Here is a 13,081-nt window from a genome sequence, read left to right on the forward strand (position 1 = left end):
GGTCGCTCACGCGAACTATAGGGAACGCGCGGATCAATTCAATTCCTCGGGCCTGCGCGGAGGCGAGGCGGCGAGAGGCGGCGCGTCGGGAGTCGGGACGCGACGCAACGTTAAAACGGCGCATCGCGGTTGCGTCACGACCACGACGCGTCACGGCGCGGCCGCGCGGCCTTATCGCCGAAGTATCGAAGTCCGCGCGGTGGTCAGTAGTAGGGATCGAAGGTAGAGTCCGGCGGGGGCAATGCGAGTTCGCGGCACTCGGACGCTCGTCGTCGTCACCGCCGCCGCCGCCGAGCGCAGGAAGCCGTCAGCCTCGTAGACCGCGGTTCCCCTCATGGTTGCGATCACCACGTGTCGCGCCGTCGCCGCCGCGACGGCCCTCAGGGCCGTCATACTGGGCGCGCCGGCGTCCGGCAAGGGCACCGTCTCCTCCAGGATCGTCCAGCAGTTCGGCGTCGCGCACATCTCCAGCGGCGACAGGCTGCGCTTCCACGTGTCCGCCGGCACTGGTACGTCGTCGTCGTCGTCGGCGACGGTGGTGGTGGTCTTTTACCCCTGAATGCCCTTTTGAATATTTAAAAGCGCCCGCTGTCAATCTCCTCCTCGTCTGTCGTTTTACTATTGAGTATTTTATTATTGGTATATATATACATGTGAATATGTTGAATTTTTTCTAACATTTCGAAAACGCGTGTTACTATATTGGATATAAATTTTAATTTTTTTTTATTTTGCTAATTAGGATTTTATCGTTAACCTCGTACTTCGTGGTCAATATCTCGATAATTTCGATAGCAAGATTCGCGGATAATCAACTTCGTTAACACGAAAGTTTGTTTTTAAATGTTCACACTCACGCCGTGTTACGTAATCAGATTTCATTCCATTATCAATCAGTTAATTTGAAAAACATGTCGGAACTGTCGGAAGTGTTATTGTCATTTCGATTAAATATGAATTCTTCGCGTTTAATATCTTATCTTCGATATACTTACCGCATCTCATGTAATCGTAATCGAAAGCACTTGGATTTTGCGATAACGCGTTTGAATTATTAGTTTTGATGAAATTATTTTTGTTCGTCCTTAATCACGTTTTCTCTGTTATTATTATTAATAAATTATGATATATGAAACACATTAACATATTAAAACACATTATACATATTACATACTATATCATATATATGTGTATATAGATTATTATATAATATATAATTAAACTATATACATTATATATTTTTAGTGTATTTATAGTTTATTATACATATATAATTATAAAATAACATTAAATATAATGATATAATATATATATTATAAATTAGATATTTAATCTTATAATTTCAATGTGTGTGTGACACGTGTCACACATCGAATTTTTCTAAATTAAATTTCCGCGTTTGTTTCTATCCTTCATCCCGTGCTTGAAAGATTGTCGGTCTGTTAATTTTAGAAACACACCCTCGAAACACGCGATGCCTCCGATACAACAAATTTCTCGCGATTATACAATATGATTCAATGAAAGCTCGAGGAGACATGTGCAGCCGTTCCGTTGAATTGGCTATACGCCGGTTGGCAAAGCGCTCTCAGACAAACATCTCGTTTGCAGATCTGGGCAAGGAGGTAAAGAGGTACATGGACAGCGGTAGCTTCGTGTCGGACGACACGATGATATCTCTTATCGGAGACGAGATCAGGTCGATGGCGGGTCGGAATTGGCTGCTGGACGGTGAGTGTGGAAGGAAATGATTCTGGCCTTGCGTCGGCGTCGGCGTCGCGGCCAAGGTCGTCGTCTCGAAGCTGCGACTTTCCCACCTGCCGCCTGATGCGTGCGTGCGTGCGTGTGTGTGTGTATGTGTTCTAAACGCGAGCGAATATCTTGGCAGGATTCCCGCGGACATTGACGCAGGCGGAGCGATTGCAGAGGCTGCACCCGATCAATCTCGTGCTGAATCTCGTGGTGCCGACCGCCGTCATTCTGGACCGCGTCAAGAGCCGATGGGTCCATCTGCCCAGCGGTAGAGTCTACAACATCGGCTTCAATGATCCACGAGTGCCGGTAATCAGCGCGCGCGCGCGCGCGCACATACACAACGAATGCATATCTATATCTATTTTCATTGAAAATAAAAGAGCACAGAAAGAAGCGCGGGTTTAACTGATATACCGGAGCCTATAATACTACATTCTTTACAATTCATTATAGTAAGGTAGAATCCTACTATACAATATTTTCTTCTAATATATAATTATAAAATACTGCATTTATTGATTATAAAACTGAAAGTCGGATATTTTGGCGTTAATTACGGAGCATTTTGTCGCGTTTTGCAGGGCAAAGATGACGTAACGGGCGAGCCGTTGTGCCAGAGGGAGGATGACAAGCCGGAAGTTGTACAGAAGAGGCTGCAGGACTACGCGACGAAGACCGAGCCAGTCGTGCAGTTTTATCGTGAGATTGGCGTACTGAGGGAGTTTCGCGGCAACGCCACTAACGAAATGTGGCCGGCGATCAGGAATTGCGTAGCACAATATTGCTGAGCTTTAGAGATTGAATTTTTAGATAAATTTTCTATTTAAATATGTCGGACGGTCGCGCAGGCCATTCTGATCCTTAAATAGGTCTATTTAGATTTGTTTAGATTTCTCCAATTCTTCGTTTTTTAGATCTCTCTAAAGGAAACAGATTTTTGGATATTTTGGATCTAATTCTTATCTATTTGTCTAAAAATTAAATTAGATTAGAGAACCTTAGATTAGATAAAATCTCACGCGCCTAAGAATAATTTTTATATTCTTATATCAAATAATTAAAACGGACAATCTATTTAGATCTATTTGAGATTTGCGATTCGCGTTCTCCACACGCGATCTCGAGTAACAGATGGGAATATCACGCTCTCCTCTGGCAACAAGTGTTTTTTACTTCGCAACAACGACAGACAGAACGCGTACTATAGCATATCCGCGCGACGTTCTCTTACGCACGCACGAACGCACACAAGTGTGACTGGCATTAGATTGTAAATACGCGATGTCGTGCCGACAATAATAGGCTTGTAGATGTTTCCGAATGAAGAACGCCTAGGTAATACAACGGAATTTCGCGGTAACTCAATGATATTGATATCGTTGCGAGTTATATCTTTTGTTTCGCAACTAGCACTTGCATGACAAACCGCTGCTTGTGGCCGAAGGTTCAAAGTATATAGTACAAAGCAGGAATTATTGTTCGAATAATCGGCGATACATTCTAGGATGACGTAATCGTCACATATTTCTCAATTTATTTCGAGCGTATAGCGTTACAGCTGTAAGAGAGATATATAACAACGTTCAATATTGTGTACATATTCAACAGTATAAGTACAATATACGCATATACATATGCATATACATGCATACATACATATACAGTTTGAGGCATCTAAAAAAGTGTACATCTAAATGGATTCTTTAACAATCTTCGTGTTTTCTATTTTTAAATCTATATTACGCTTTAGAGAATACTCTAAGCTTATTTGTCGTCGATTAAGCAATTTATACATATCATGTTATTTCGCTTCTTGGAGCGCTCGAGTAATTTTGCAGCGCGAAATGAACGATTCACTCTAGTCTATTGTCTATTCTACTCTATTTTACTGTAAATGTTTCTGCCGCTCTTGAAAATATCGTTGAAGACATGTAGGCTTGTAGGAATGTAAGAGGGAAAAAGACTCGTTTAAATAGTTTTCAAGATTTCGAAAATTTCATTGCAATTTTTTCCTTTTATAGTTCTTAGATATTATTTTTATTTATATATCTATAAATAAGTACAGATATCACAAATCTTTTCTAAATAAATATTTAAATGTACACTGTTAGATGCTTCATCCTGTATATATCATGTTCACGTTCCTCAAATTCCTTTTTATTCCTCTTTCAAGGCAGAAGAGTTACTCAGAAATAACTCGATTACAAATAAATAAATAAATTAATGCCTTATTATAGTTTCCTTTAAACGAATCAGACTTGAGAATCGTCGCGCTTTTATTCGCGTGGAATTTTGTTGTATATATAGAGAGAATTTCGCAAAATTCAATTTTATTTCGATAACTCAACAGATTTAACGCGCGTCATAAAATTGTTTCAAGACTAATCAAAGCCTCGTTGTAACACGCAAAATAAATATTCGCTGAAATTTCGATAACGAATCAATATTAAGTCATATTAAATTATTATTAAGTTAGTTATCACTAATGATCAATATATAAAGCCATCAACGAATTTCGAGATCATATATAACCAGATAAGAAAATTGTGCATTCTCATAATAATTGCATATATATATATATATATATATATATATATATATATATATATGCAATTATTATGTGTATATATATATACACACACACACACATATATATATATATATATATATATATACACACATAATATAAACAATCGAAAAGACGAATTAATCAGCTCATTAAATTGTACTAACGTCGTGAATAATCTTGCTTCCTTATCTCCTATCTCATAAGTAACAGTAACTGGTCATTAAGTTCACTCAATTTCTGTTTCCATACACGCATTAAGATCGATGGGAATGCGTTACTCATCGCCTCGATACTGAGCATCTCATTCTTTCCAGGACGACATATCCGGCTCGCGTTTACTATGTTTTATATATGAGGAAAAAAAAATACTGCCGCGAGATATTGGGTGAGCAGATAGAGACGCAGAGACGTTCTCGCGAGAGTAATTCAGATGAGCACGGAATCGCGCGTGTCATATTTCCGTGCTGTCACCGTCTTTCTTCCTTTTTTTCTATCTTACTGCAGCAACTCGAACTCCTCGCACTCGTATAGATCGTCCTCCACGCTCTCGACGAAGTGACCTGCTGACGGCAGAAGACCTTCGACGACCTCGATTCCCTGCTGCAGATCCTTACCGCTTCCCTCGCAGAACAGAAACATCGGGTAGTCTATCTTCTGGTTCGGTATCACGAACTGTAATGTTAACGAGACGTCCTAATTTCGCTCGATATGAAACAAAGTTCTTTTTTTATTTGATCTTTCTTTCCCTGTTTACATCTTGTTCCTACATTTGATTTTGTTTGGCTTACTTTCCATTTCTAAAACGCAAAAAATAATGTTAACGAGACGTCCTAATTTCGCTCGATATGAAACAAAGTTCTTTTTTTCATTTGATCTTTCTTTCCCTGTTTACACCTTATTCCTACAATTCATTTTGTTTGGCTTACTTTCCATCTCTAAAAAGCAAAAAACTTGCAAGTGTACTGATGTTACTCTGTTTTGTTTAATTTTCTGCATATTAATTGCATTCGAATTTAAATGTTGTATTGAAATTAAAGATGTGTTTATATTTACCCGTTGGATTGTTTCCATAAAGTCAGTGAGCGATTCCTTGTCGGGAAAGTAGAAGCCTACGCAACAACTGGGGTCCATCTTCGAAAGCAACATCTTTCTCGGTGATGTGCAGTGGAAGCTTGTCAATGGGAATTTTTCATTTCCTTCGACGTCAACGGTCTCCTGAATAACGAGTGAAGAAATGAATCAGAACGATAAAATATATTGAAAGATTAAATGTAATCCTCTAAGTTATAGGAATAAAGATGGACAAAAGTAAAACAAAGAAATATATAAAATAACGACTGAAATGACAAAAGGATTTGTAAATTAAATGCTTCAAATATTAAGGTAATGTTTGCTTTTTAAAAGATTGAATGCTACCTGACAGTAATGCGGATCTAAGTGAATCAGTTTGTCGTCCTGATAACCGATGAAGTAGAGCGAGTGTCGCGGTCGACCACCGATCACGCCGATGCATGTGTCTAGTGTCAACAGCGATGTCAAACAAGGCGCGTAAATGGGATTTAGCTTGTCGGCGCCGAGCCTCAAGGGCACTAAGAGTATCAGCGCCTTCCGTCTACCATCGGGAGTGCAGCAAACATTTTCGACATCTTGCATGTACACTGAAAAAACGTTCAGCGATTATTAATGCATAACACGATAAAGGTTATGCATAAATAAAGGTCTTCGGGCTGCTCCCGTCTCGGGGTCCGGCGCGTCGTTTTCGGCGACGCTCCTGGATCCCGGGGGGGGGTGGCTCGGGGGCGGTCGGCGGTCGCCGCGTTTTCTTGCGGGCGTGATTGTTCTGTCCGTTTGCCGGTGTTATCTGTTCCGGGGTACCCGTTGCTGTTGGGTCCGGGGTTCTCTGGGGGTTGGTCGGCCGTGGGCCCGCTGCTCACCGCTGTGCTGTCGGGGCTCTGACCCCATTGCTAGGCAATGGGAGTCACGAGCCTCGTTGTGGCTGCGGGGTGCGGTTGGTCGTCCCCCTGATGGGAATTTCTGGGTCCTTGTAGCGGTGCGCCTCGCTCCTATGTTCTTTGCGCCCTTCCCCAGGGCCCCGCCCTCGGGCAGGGTCTTGGGGAGGGGCGCAGCTCTTCTCCCGCCAAGCGCTTCACCTTGGCCAGAGTTGGAGATCTTTGGATCTTTCTATCGGGAACGGGTACCCACGGCGTTGACGGGCCCAAGGATAGGGCTCGTGTTTTTTATGTGGTGCGGTACCCTCTATCCGGATAGAGGGTTCCTGTAAGTTTCGTTCGTACACGTCCTGTAATTCGTGCTATGTTTAGAGGAGAGGGGTTTTAGTGGGTGCAAGCCCCACACAACCCGGTGACCGGGGCCGGGCGTGCGCGAGGCATTTCCCCTCTTCCCACGGAAACAAAACAAAAAAAAAAAAAAATAACACGCTAAAGTAAAGAACAAAATTTCTGTAAAATCTGGCACAATGCGAAACATTTAATAAAAGAAATCTCCGTTCTCTTATGAGAAACTATTAAAATGTTTCTATTATACATATTTTTATATTTTGTTTTATATTATTCTGTACAAACAAAATTCTTATTTAATTTTAAATTGCTATTTAGATAATTTGATATTTCTTTTGACATAATAAGCACAGAATGTGTTAATATTAACCTGCACAATCTTGGGCGACATATACCGCCAACTGATTGAGTTTACTGTTGGGATCCTCGCTAGCGCGTTCCATAGCCTGACACAAGAGATGCGCGACCGAGGAGGGACCGTACCAATCGCCTGGACGTTTTCCCGCCGAAACGCCGAGCGACACGAGCCTGTGTATGGAGAATGGGGATTCCGGTGTTGGCTGATCTCCAAACCATTTGATAATCATCCGATGATTGCTTTCGTCAGTCGATTGTTCCGGCCGCCATCTCCACTCTATATAAAATCAGGAAATAAATTTATCACTCAATACTATGTAACACAATAAGAGACATACAGATTCATTCAAACGATTCTTTGTATATTTGTCGAATAAAATAAAAAATAAAATTACAGTTTCGAATTTATATAAATATTAAGAATAATAATTTAAGTAATTTTAAAAGAAAATAAACTGGTCACTTTACTTAAGATCTCGAGAACAGAGAATCAATGAATCTTTTTAGCGCCAATAAAATAAATTTGAAAAGGAGAAATAATTACCCCGTCCGAGGAAATGACAGACTAATGCTTGCGCGAGCATCATTTGTCCGCTGCGTAGCATGCAACCCCAACCACAGTCTGTGGTAAAGGTGGAGCCATTCAGGATCGGAAATTCCCGTCTGTATGTTAACCAAAGACGCGACGCGAAATCCCTCTTGAATTCCTCTATGGTATTCTCGAAATTTGTGGCATCCATCGCCAAGGAAACCTGACTCCCCGTTCCAACTGGCTCCAATGCTTCCGATGCTCTCTCCAAGGAACATTCCGATTTTTTCAGATAACATTGACCCAGTAACCACACGGGAGATTCTTTAGAGAAGTTTGTCTTTATCTTCACAGTCCAGCCTTTTGTCAAGAAAGAAACGTATAATTTGACAATTATTTCTCGTAATACTTTTTATATTATGTACAATAAATAATGAATAAATCTGTAATATTCTATAATAATCTACGGCAAGAATGTATAATTGAAACATAGAATATTTTTTAAACAAAATTTTTGCTGCCGAAATGTCCGATATACGTACCGTATTTAACGTTGTTCCACATAGAGAGCAATTTCGTCTTGACTTTGCTGTCGACCTCCGTCGCGGCCATGGTGTCGTCTAACTCGGCGTCCGAGTTGAATGATTGAATGGTAGGAACACGGTCCGTGGCGATCATCCCGGAAAATAGTCCTAGATTCACGGGACCGAAACCACCTACAAATACAAAACAATTTTATCTTGAAATTCATCGACATTTTGGAAAAATTTAATTTGTATTTATCTATTTAATAACGTTAAGTTTTTCTCTATTTCTCCACTTTACCGCCCCTCTCTCTCTCTCTCTCTCTCTCTGTCTTCCATATTATTTTTATCAATTAATTAATTTTGTTTTTACCATGTCATTTCTAATAATTGTTCTTCAAATCCTACTGTTCTGTTGCATTTCGATCATTGTTTTCCACCTTTTTACCTGCCCTGCGGTGGTTCAAGTACAAGGGACGAAAATTATGATGAGCAAATCTCATAATGAGTGATGTCTCACCATGTTCTCACTTTTCTATTCCCTCCCTTCCTTCCCTCAAAGGAAAAAATAAGAATTGTTTTCACCTTTTAAAAGGGGAATTTACCCGTCCCAAATATTAGCTACTATTATCACCGTCTTGTTATCCGCGTGACAATTTGGATAATCATCGAGCGTATTATCTAAATTACTGAATAATGCAGTACATACACGTATTACATTCATCAACAGACAAGTCACTTGAGATACAGACAGTACACTTAATTATACACTTAATAATGTTAATATTCTTTTCTACAAGCTGTTTTATTAAGATTATCGTTTTTGCACTGTTCCATTGATATCACACCTGACGTTACAGACGGCAAAGAGCGGCTTCGCTGAACCGCGCGAGCGATTAATATCTCTGTTGTCGGCCGCAGGGGGCTGTTGCGACACATAAATCATCAAAGTAAACAAATTAAGAGGTCACGACGCCGGGCCTCGCTTTCTTATCTCGCCTGCAATGCATGCGACATAACGTCAGGGTTATTTACAGAGAAATCGACTATCCAAATTGACACACGGTTAACAAAACGGCGATAACAACGGCTAACATCGGGATAAGAGCTAAACTGTTTTCAAAAGGCAAGGATAATTCCATTATATTTATGTTAATAATTATATATCTCTCTTATCACGTTTGCTTTGTTAAAAGAGAAGCGAGAAATAAAATAGAAAGGCGAAGGAATGACTGTGTTTTTTGACATCAGGAAGAGATAAGGGATGTTTCTTTTAAAGCTGAATTAGTGTACATTTTCTGTATTTAAAATAAAATAGATATATGATTGAAATTTGATTGAAGCGAGCAGGGAAATTCTAATGCAGTCCAGTGCAGCAATCAAAGATAAATTTATAGATGTATAAATGCATAAAGAAAAGGCGAAAAAGAGAAAACTGACATTTCAACAGCTGGGAGTACGTTGACTCTGTGCGAAACCTTATTCAAAATCCGACGGTGAAAAATTTTCAGAAAGTTTTTATTTTGTTGCTCAACATGTAACTTCATCGTATGATTTCAGTAGACAAATGGATATTATTATTTGTGTATCGTACGACGTTTGATTCATCTGATTTCACCGAGGACAAAGTGGTGCGCTTCGATCGTTCTCTAGAAACAATGAAAACTAGGCTTCGTACTATCGGCGACGGCATAAGTAACAAACTTGGGCCGAACAAAACAAATATGCAGTCAAGCCGTCAAGCACGTTGAAAGGGGAAAGACAGAGGAAGCGGAGGGAAAGAAGGAAAGAGAGGGAAACAAGAGGAAAATCGCGGGAATGAGGGAGGGACTCGTTGACACTGTTGACAGCTCGTCGTCGGGGCGGGACGCGGGACGTAAACAGCAGGCGTGTGTGTGTGTGTGTCACCCACCTAACCTCTCCCGCGACGATTGCACCTGGCCGTTCATGCTCGGGCGGAACGGCGCGAAGGCCGTGAAGTCGGCGTCGTAATGAACGGTGGATTCTGCACGCGGGCGATTCTGACTGCGTTTGACGGCTGTCTCGTCGACGAGACGGGGCGATCACATTTTCGCGCTCGCGCGGCTCGTCCCGAGCTCCCTTTTTTCGTCTCTCTCTTTCTCGACGATGTCGATTCCTAAGGAACGTCGGCGCGACGTCCGGCGTCGCGCATCCTCGGCGTTCGGCACAAACGACGGCGTGTTAGCTGGTTAGCTCCGATCGGAACTCGGAACTGCTCCGTTTCCCTTTTACGTCCCGCACCGCGGCACGGCCGACAGCGTCGCCCACAGCGTCGCACGGCGTCGTCAGCCGTCAGCCTGCTCCGCAGGCTGGGCGCTGGGCGTCTCGGCGCATGCGCGCCGAGCGCGCTGCCCAGCGGAGCGTTTAGTTCGAACGCGAAGCGGGCTCCGGCGGCCCCCCCTCTCGACGGCGACATCAGTTTCTGGTTTTCTTTCTTTCTGTTTTTCTTTCCCGTTTCTTTCCTTCGTCGATAAATCTTCCTCGTGACGTTCGGAATCACGCGGCATGAATATTATGCGTATTGAACATCGGCTTACTCACCTGCTTGTCTGTTTATTGGAAATTTGTGACCCGCCAGCGAATTGTTTCTCCCGGGCGCCCGCATTAACGTGCTTTGTTGCGCCGGGCACGCGCGACGCGCGAGACTGCCGGTAGTGCCGGTGCGATTGAAAGCACCGCACTTCGCGGTGCGCAACTTCACGATGCAGATTGCAGATTGCAGGCAGAGCAATAACGCAGAACACTACGCGACGCTTTTGATTTGTGGAGCGCGTAGAGAAATCGGCTTGGCGACAAACGGTCGCAACGATGCGAGTTGCGAAACTAAAATTCGAGCTGTCATCGATCGCGAACATGACTGGACGCCGTAATGGAATATCTCTGATTTTTATTTCTTTTGTTTCTCTTTTTTCTCCTGAACGTTGCGTCGTGGAATTTAAAGCGTCCACTAATGGCGGCGTGCGATAATGATTGTGATTGACGATTGACAATTGTTGTCCCATGTTCCATGAAAGAACGAAAAAGTGAAAGAGCGAATAAGCGAGAGAAAGAGAAAAAGAGAGAGAGAGAGAAAGAGAGAGAGAGAGAGAGAGAGAGAGAATATTATTAAACTTTTTTGGATAAATCCCCTGAAGCGTAAGAATTGAGCAATGAAATTATTGATAGTCAAAGAATAAGATTATTGACAACTTATGCTTAAATAGCATTATATGTCATAAATATAAAACAAAGTCGGGTTAGTTACACCATTTATAACTCAAGAACGGCTGAACAGATTTTGTATTAAGACCATATAAAATAGGGGTAGAATTTTCCGGAAGAAACTATAGAGTGTATAGTTTTTCGTTACCGGGGCGAAACCCGGGTAACTAGCTAGTACTGTCATAATTACGTATATATTATAAGATATATTAAATATGTATATACATATATATATATATATATTTATATTTCATTAATATACATTTAAAAATGTACACAAATATATATATGAACCAAAAGAAAATCTTATTTTAAAATACAGTTTTTACTGTGTATACAATTTTATTTTAAACGTGGCAATAAGGAAATAGAGTATGGAACTACTGATGTATTATATGAATCTAACACAATTATTCAAAATGTAAAACTGAAACATTATTTGGAACACAATTACCTTACATCTTATTTTAAATATAATACATATGATTAAGAGGAGAATTAATACATTTTAGAATATTGATCAATATTAGTAGCAGATTATTCCACGTGCTTGAAAGCACATTTTTTTTCTCTTTCCATACATCTAATGTGACAACCCAATGTCGGTTCACAGAGAAGGTAATAAACTCCAATCGAGCTTTGATTTTCTCTCTTCATTCCTTTGATAATTCCGAAGTACCTTTTTGTAGTATTTTTATTTACGAAAATATATGGAACTTAAAATTTAACGCCGGCTCCAAACAGTTTCTCTTTCTCTCTTTTTCTTTTGATATTTTTATTTCAAATAAATTTTCAAGGTGCTTTATTCGTTCCTGTTTGCCTATAAGACATTCATTCATTGAAATGTACTATTATTTTTTTCTTATCATCGCAAATAATGGATACGTACGATTTCGATGTTATCTTATCGCGCACGCATGAGCAACGCCGAGTTATTGGCATCTCAAGGGAAAATTTTCGGGAAGCGGCGCGCCGAGTCCAAGCCTGGTATGACCTGCCTTTTATGCGAATCCGTATATATATTCCTCTTCTCCTCTCACGCCGGAGAAATAAGTGGGAGACCGTCATTAGGCGAAGGGAAGAAGAGTTCAAAGAAATCGCGCGCGATCATGCGATATCCTCCCGTTACCGCTGTAAAGACGCCCCCGTAGAGGATCAATAAAGACGATCGTCCTACACGCGTCTTTTTGTTATAAACTCTATCCAAGACGGTCACAAGATATCGGAAATGGACCTTGATATTTTAGTATGTTGTCAAAAGGTCACTCTCCTGAGTGACCTTCAGAAGGTTTTAACCCGCGCTCGTTATTCGTTAAAAAGTTATTAACAAAAAATGTTTCGAAAATATAGCAGCTATTTTGAGTATTGGAAGGCATTTACATTGGAAGGCATTTGGAAAACTTAACAACAATTTACGACAAAATAATATAGGTAGTTAACCTTTACTGGTTTTAAAAAATTTATGTCCTTATACGCATTGTGTTCTCCGCAATCGGGACGGACCGTGCTTCCTAACACGCTCTATATATGTACACATTTAATTTTAGACTATTTCAATTTCTTATTATTTTTTACACTATATTTTACCAACACTGACATTATTATATTACATTTTACTGACAACGCACAAATCAAGTCACTTATTGTTAGATTTTTTACTTTTATAGTTCCTTTGTTATTTATAATCTCAAAATCTCGGGTACTCGCAACTCATCGTGCGTTCGCGTAAAAGAGTCACGGTGCGTCTCGCTCCGCGCGTACTTGGCGCGAGACACTGTACCGTGTCTTTTGATATTTAAGCGATCGCAATGCAAAAATGATATTCTTT

General features: G+C 40.9%; 2 protein-coding genes across 3 annotated transcripts; one reads left to right on the forward strand and one right to left on the reverse strand.

The window, feature by feature from the left end:
• Positions 1 to 148: 148 nt before the first annotated feature.
• On the forward strand, positions 149 to 3,658 carry Ak3 (Adenylate kinase 3). Its single transcript, XM_077418870.1, has 4 exons — positions 149 to 509; positions 1,612 to 1,731; positions 1,889 to 2,061; positions 2,337 to 3,658. The coding sequence occupies exons 1-4, from the start codon at positions 335 to 337 to the stop codon at positions 2,541 to 2,543; spliced, it is 675 nt and encodes a 224-aa protein (XP_077274996.1). The 5' UTR covers positions 149 to 334; the 3' UTR covers positions 2,544 to 3,658.
• Positions 3,260 to 10,350, reverse strand: Atg4b (Autophagy-related 4b). Of its 2 annotated transcripts, none has more exons than XM_077418860.1 (7): positions 9,944 to 10,350; positions 8,050 to 8,223; positions 7,523 to 7,867; positions 6,992 to 7,255; positions 5,741 to 5,982; positions 5,378 to 5,539; positions 3,260 to 4,996 (listed from the first exon to the last, which is right to left on the reverse strand). In XM_077418860.1, the coding sequence occupies exons 1-7, from the start codon at positions 9,978 to 9,980 to the stop codon at positions 4,820 to 4,822; spliced, it is 1,401 nt and encodes a 466-aa protein (XP_077274986.1). In that variant the 5' UTR covers positions 9,981 to 10,350; the 3' UTR covers positions 3,260 to 4,819. The 2 variants fall into 2 exon arrangements, with proteins under 2 accessions (XP_077274986.1, XP_077274987.1); XM_077418861.1 differs by lacking the exon at positions 9,944 to 10,350 and adding an exon at positions 8,405 to 8,426.
• Between the last annotated feature and the right edge of the window lie 2,731 nt (positions 10,351 to 13,081).

Source organism: Temnothorax americanus, unplaced genomic scaffold, assembly GCF_048541705.1.
Source record: "Temnothorax americanus isolate GAGA-0224 unplaced genomic scaffold, ASM4854170v1 Scaffold50, whole genome shotgun sequence".
Taxonomy (NCBI): Eukaryota; Metazoa; Arthropoda; class Insecta; order Hymenoptera; family Formicidae; genus Temnothorax; species Temnothorax americanus.

Bases quoted from the DNA above. Each gene is read 5' to 3' on its own strand.
- Ak3 (XM_077418870.1), top strand. From the start codon at position 335: ATGGTTGCGATCACCACGTGTCGCGCCGTCGCCGCCGCGACGGCCCTC. The intron at 510-1,611 runs GTACGTCGTCGT...TCTCGTTTGCAG, and splicing joins CCACGTGTCCGCCGGCACTG to ATCTGGGCAAGGAGGTAAAG. The intron at 1,732-1,888 runs GTGAGTGTGGAA...ATATCTTGGCAG, and splicing joins TCGGAATTGGCTGCTGGACG to GATTCCCGCGGACATTGACG.
- Atg4b (XM_077418860.1), bottom strand. From the start codon at position 9,980: ATGAACGGCCAGGTGCAATCGTCGCGGGAGAGGTTAG. The intron at 7,868-8,049 runs GTACGTATATCG...TCTTGACAAAAG, and splicing joins GTGGAACAACGTTAAATACG to GCTGGACTGTGAAGATAAAG. The intron at 5,540-5,740 runs GTAGCATTCAAT...CTCGTTATTCAG, and splicing joins TAGATCCGCATTACTGTCAG to GAGACCGTTGACGTCGAAGG.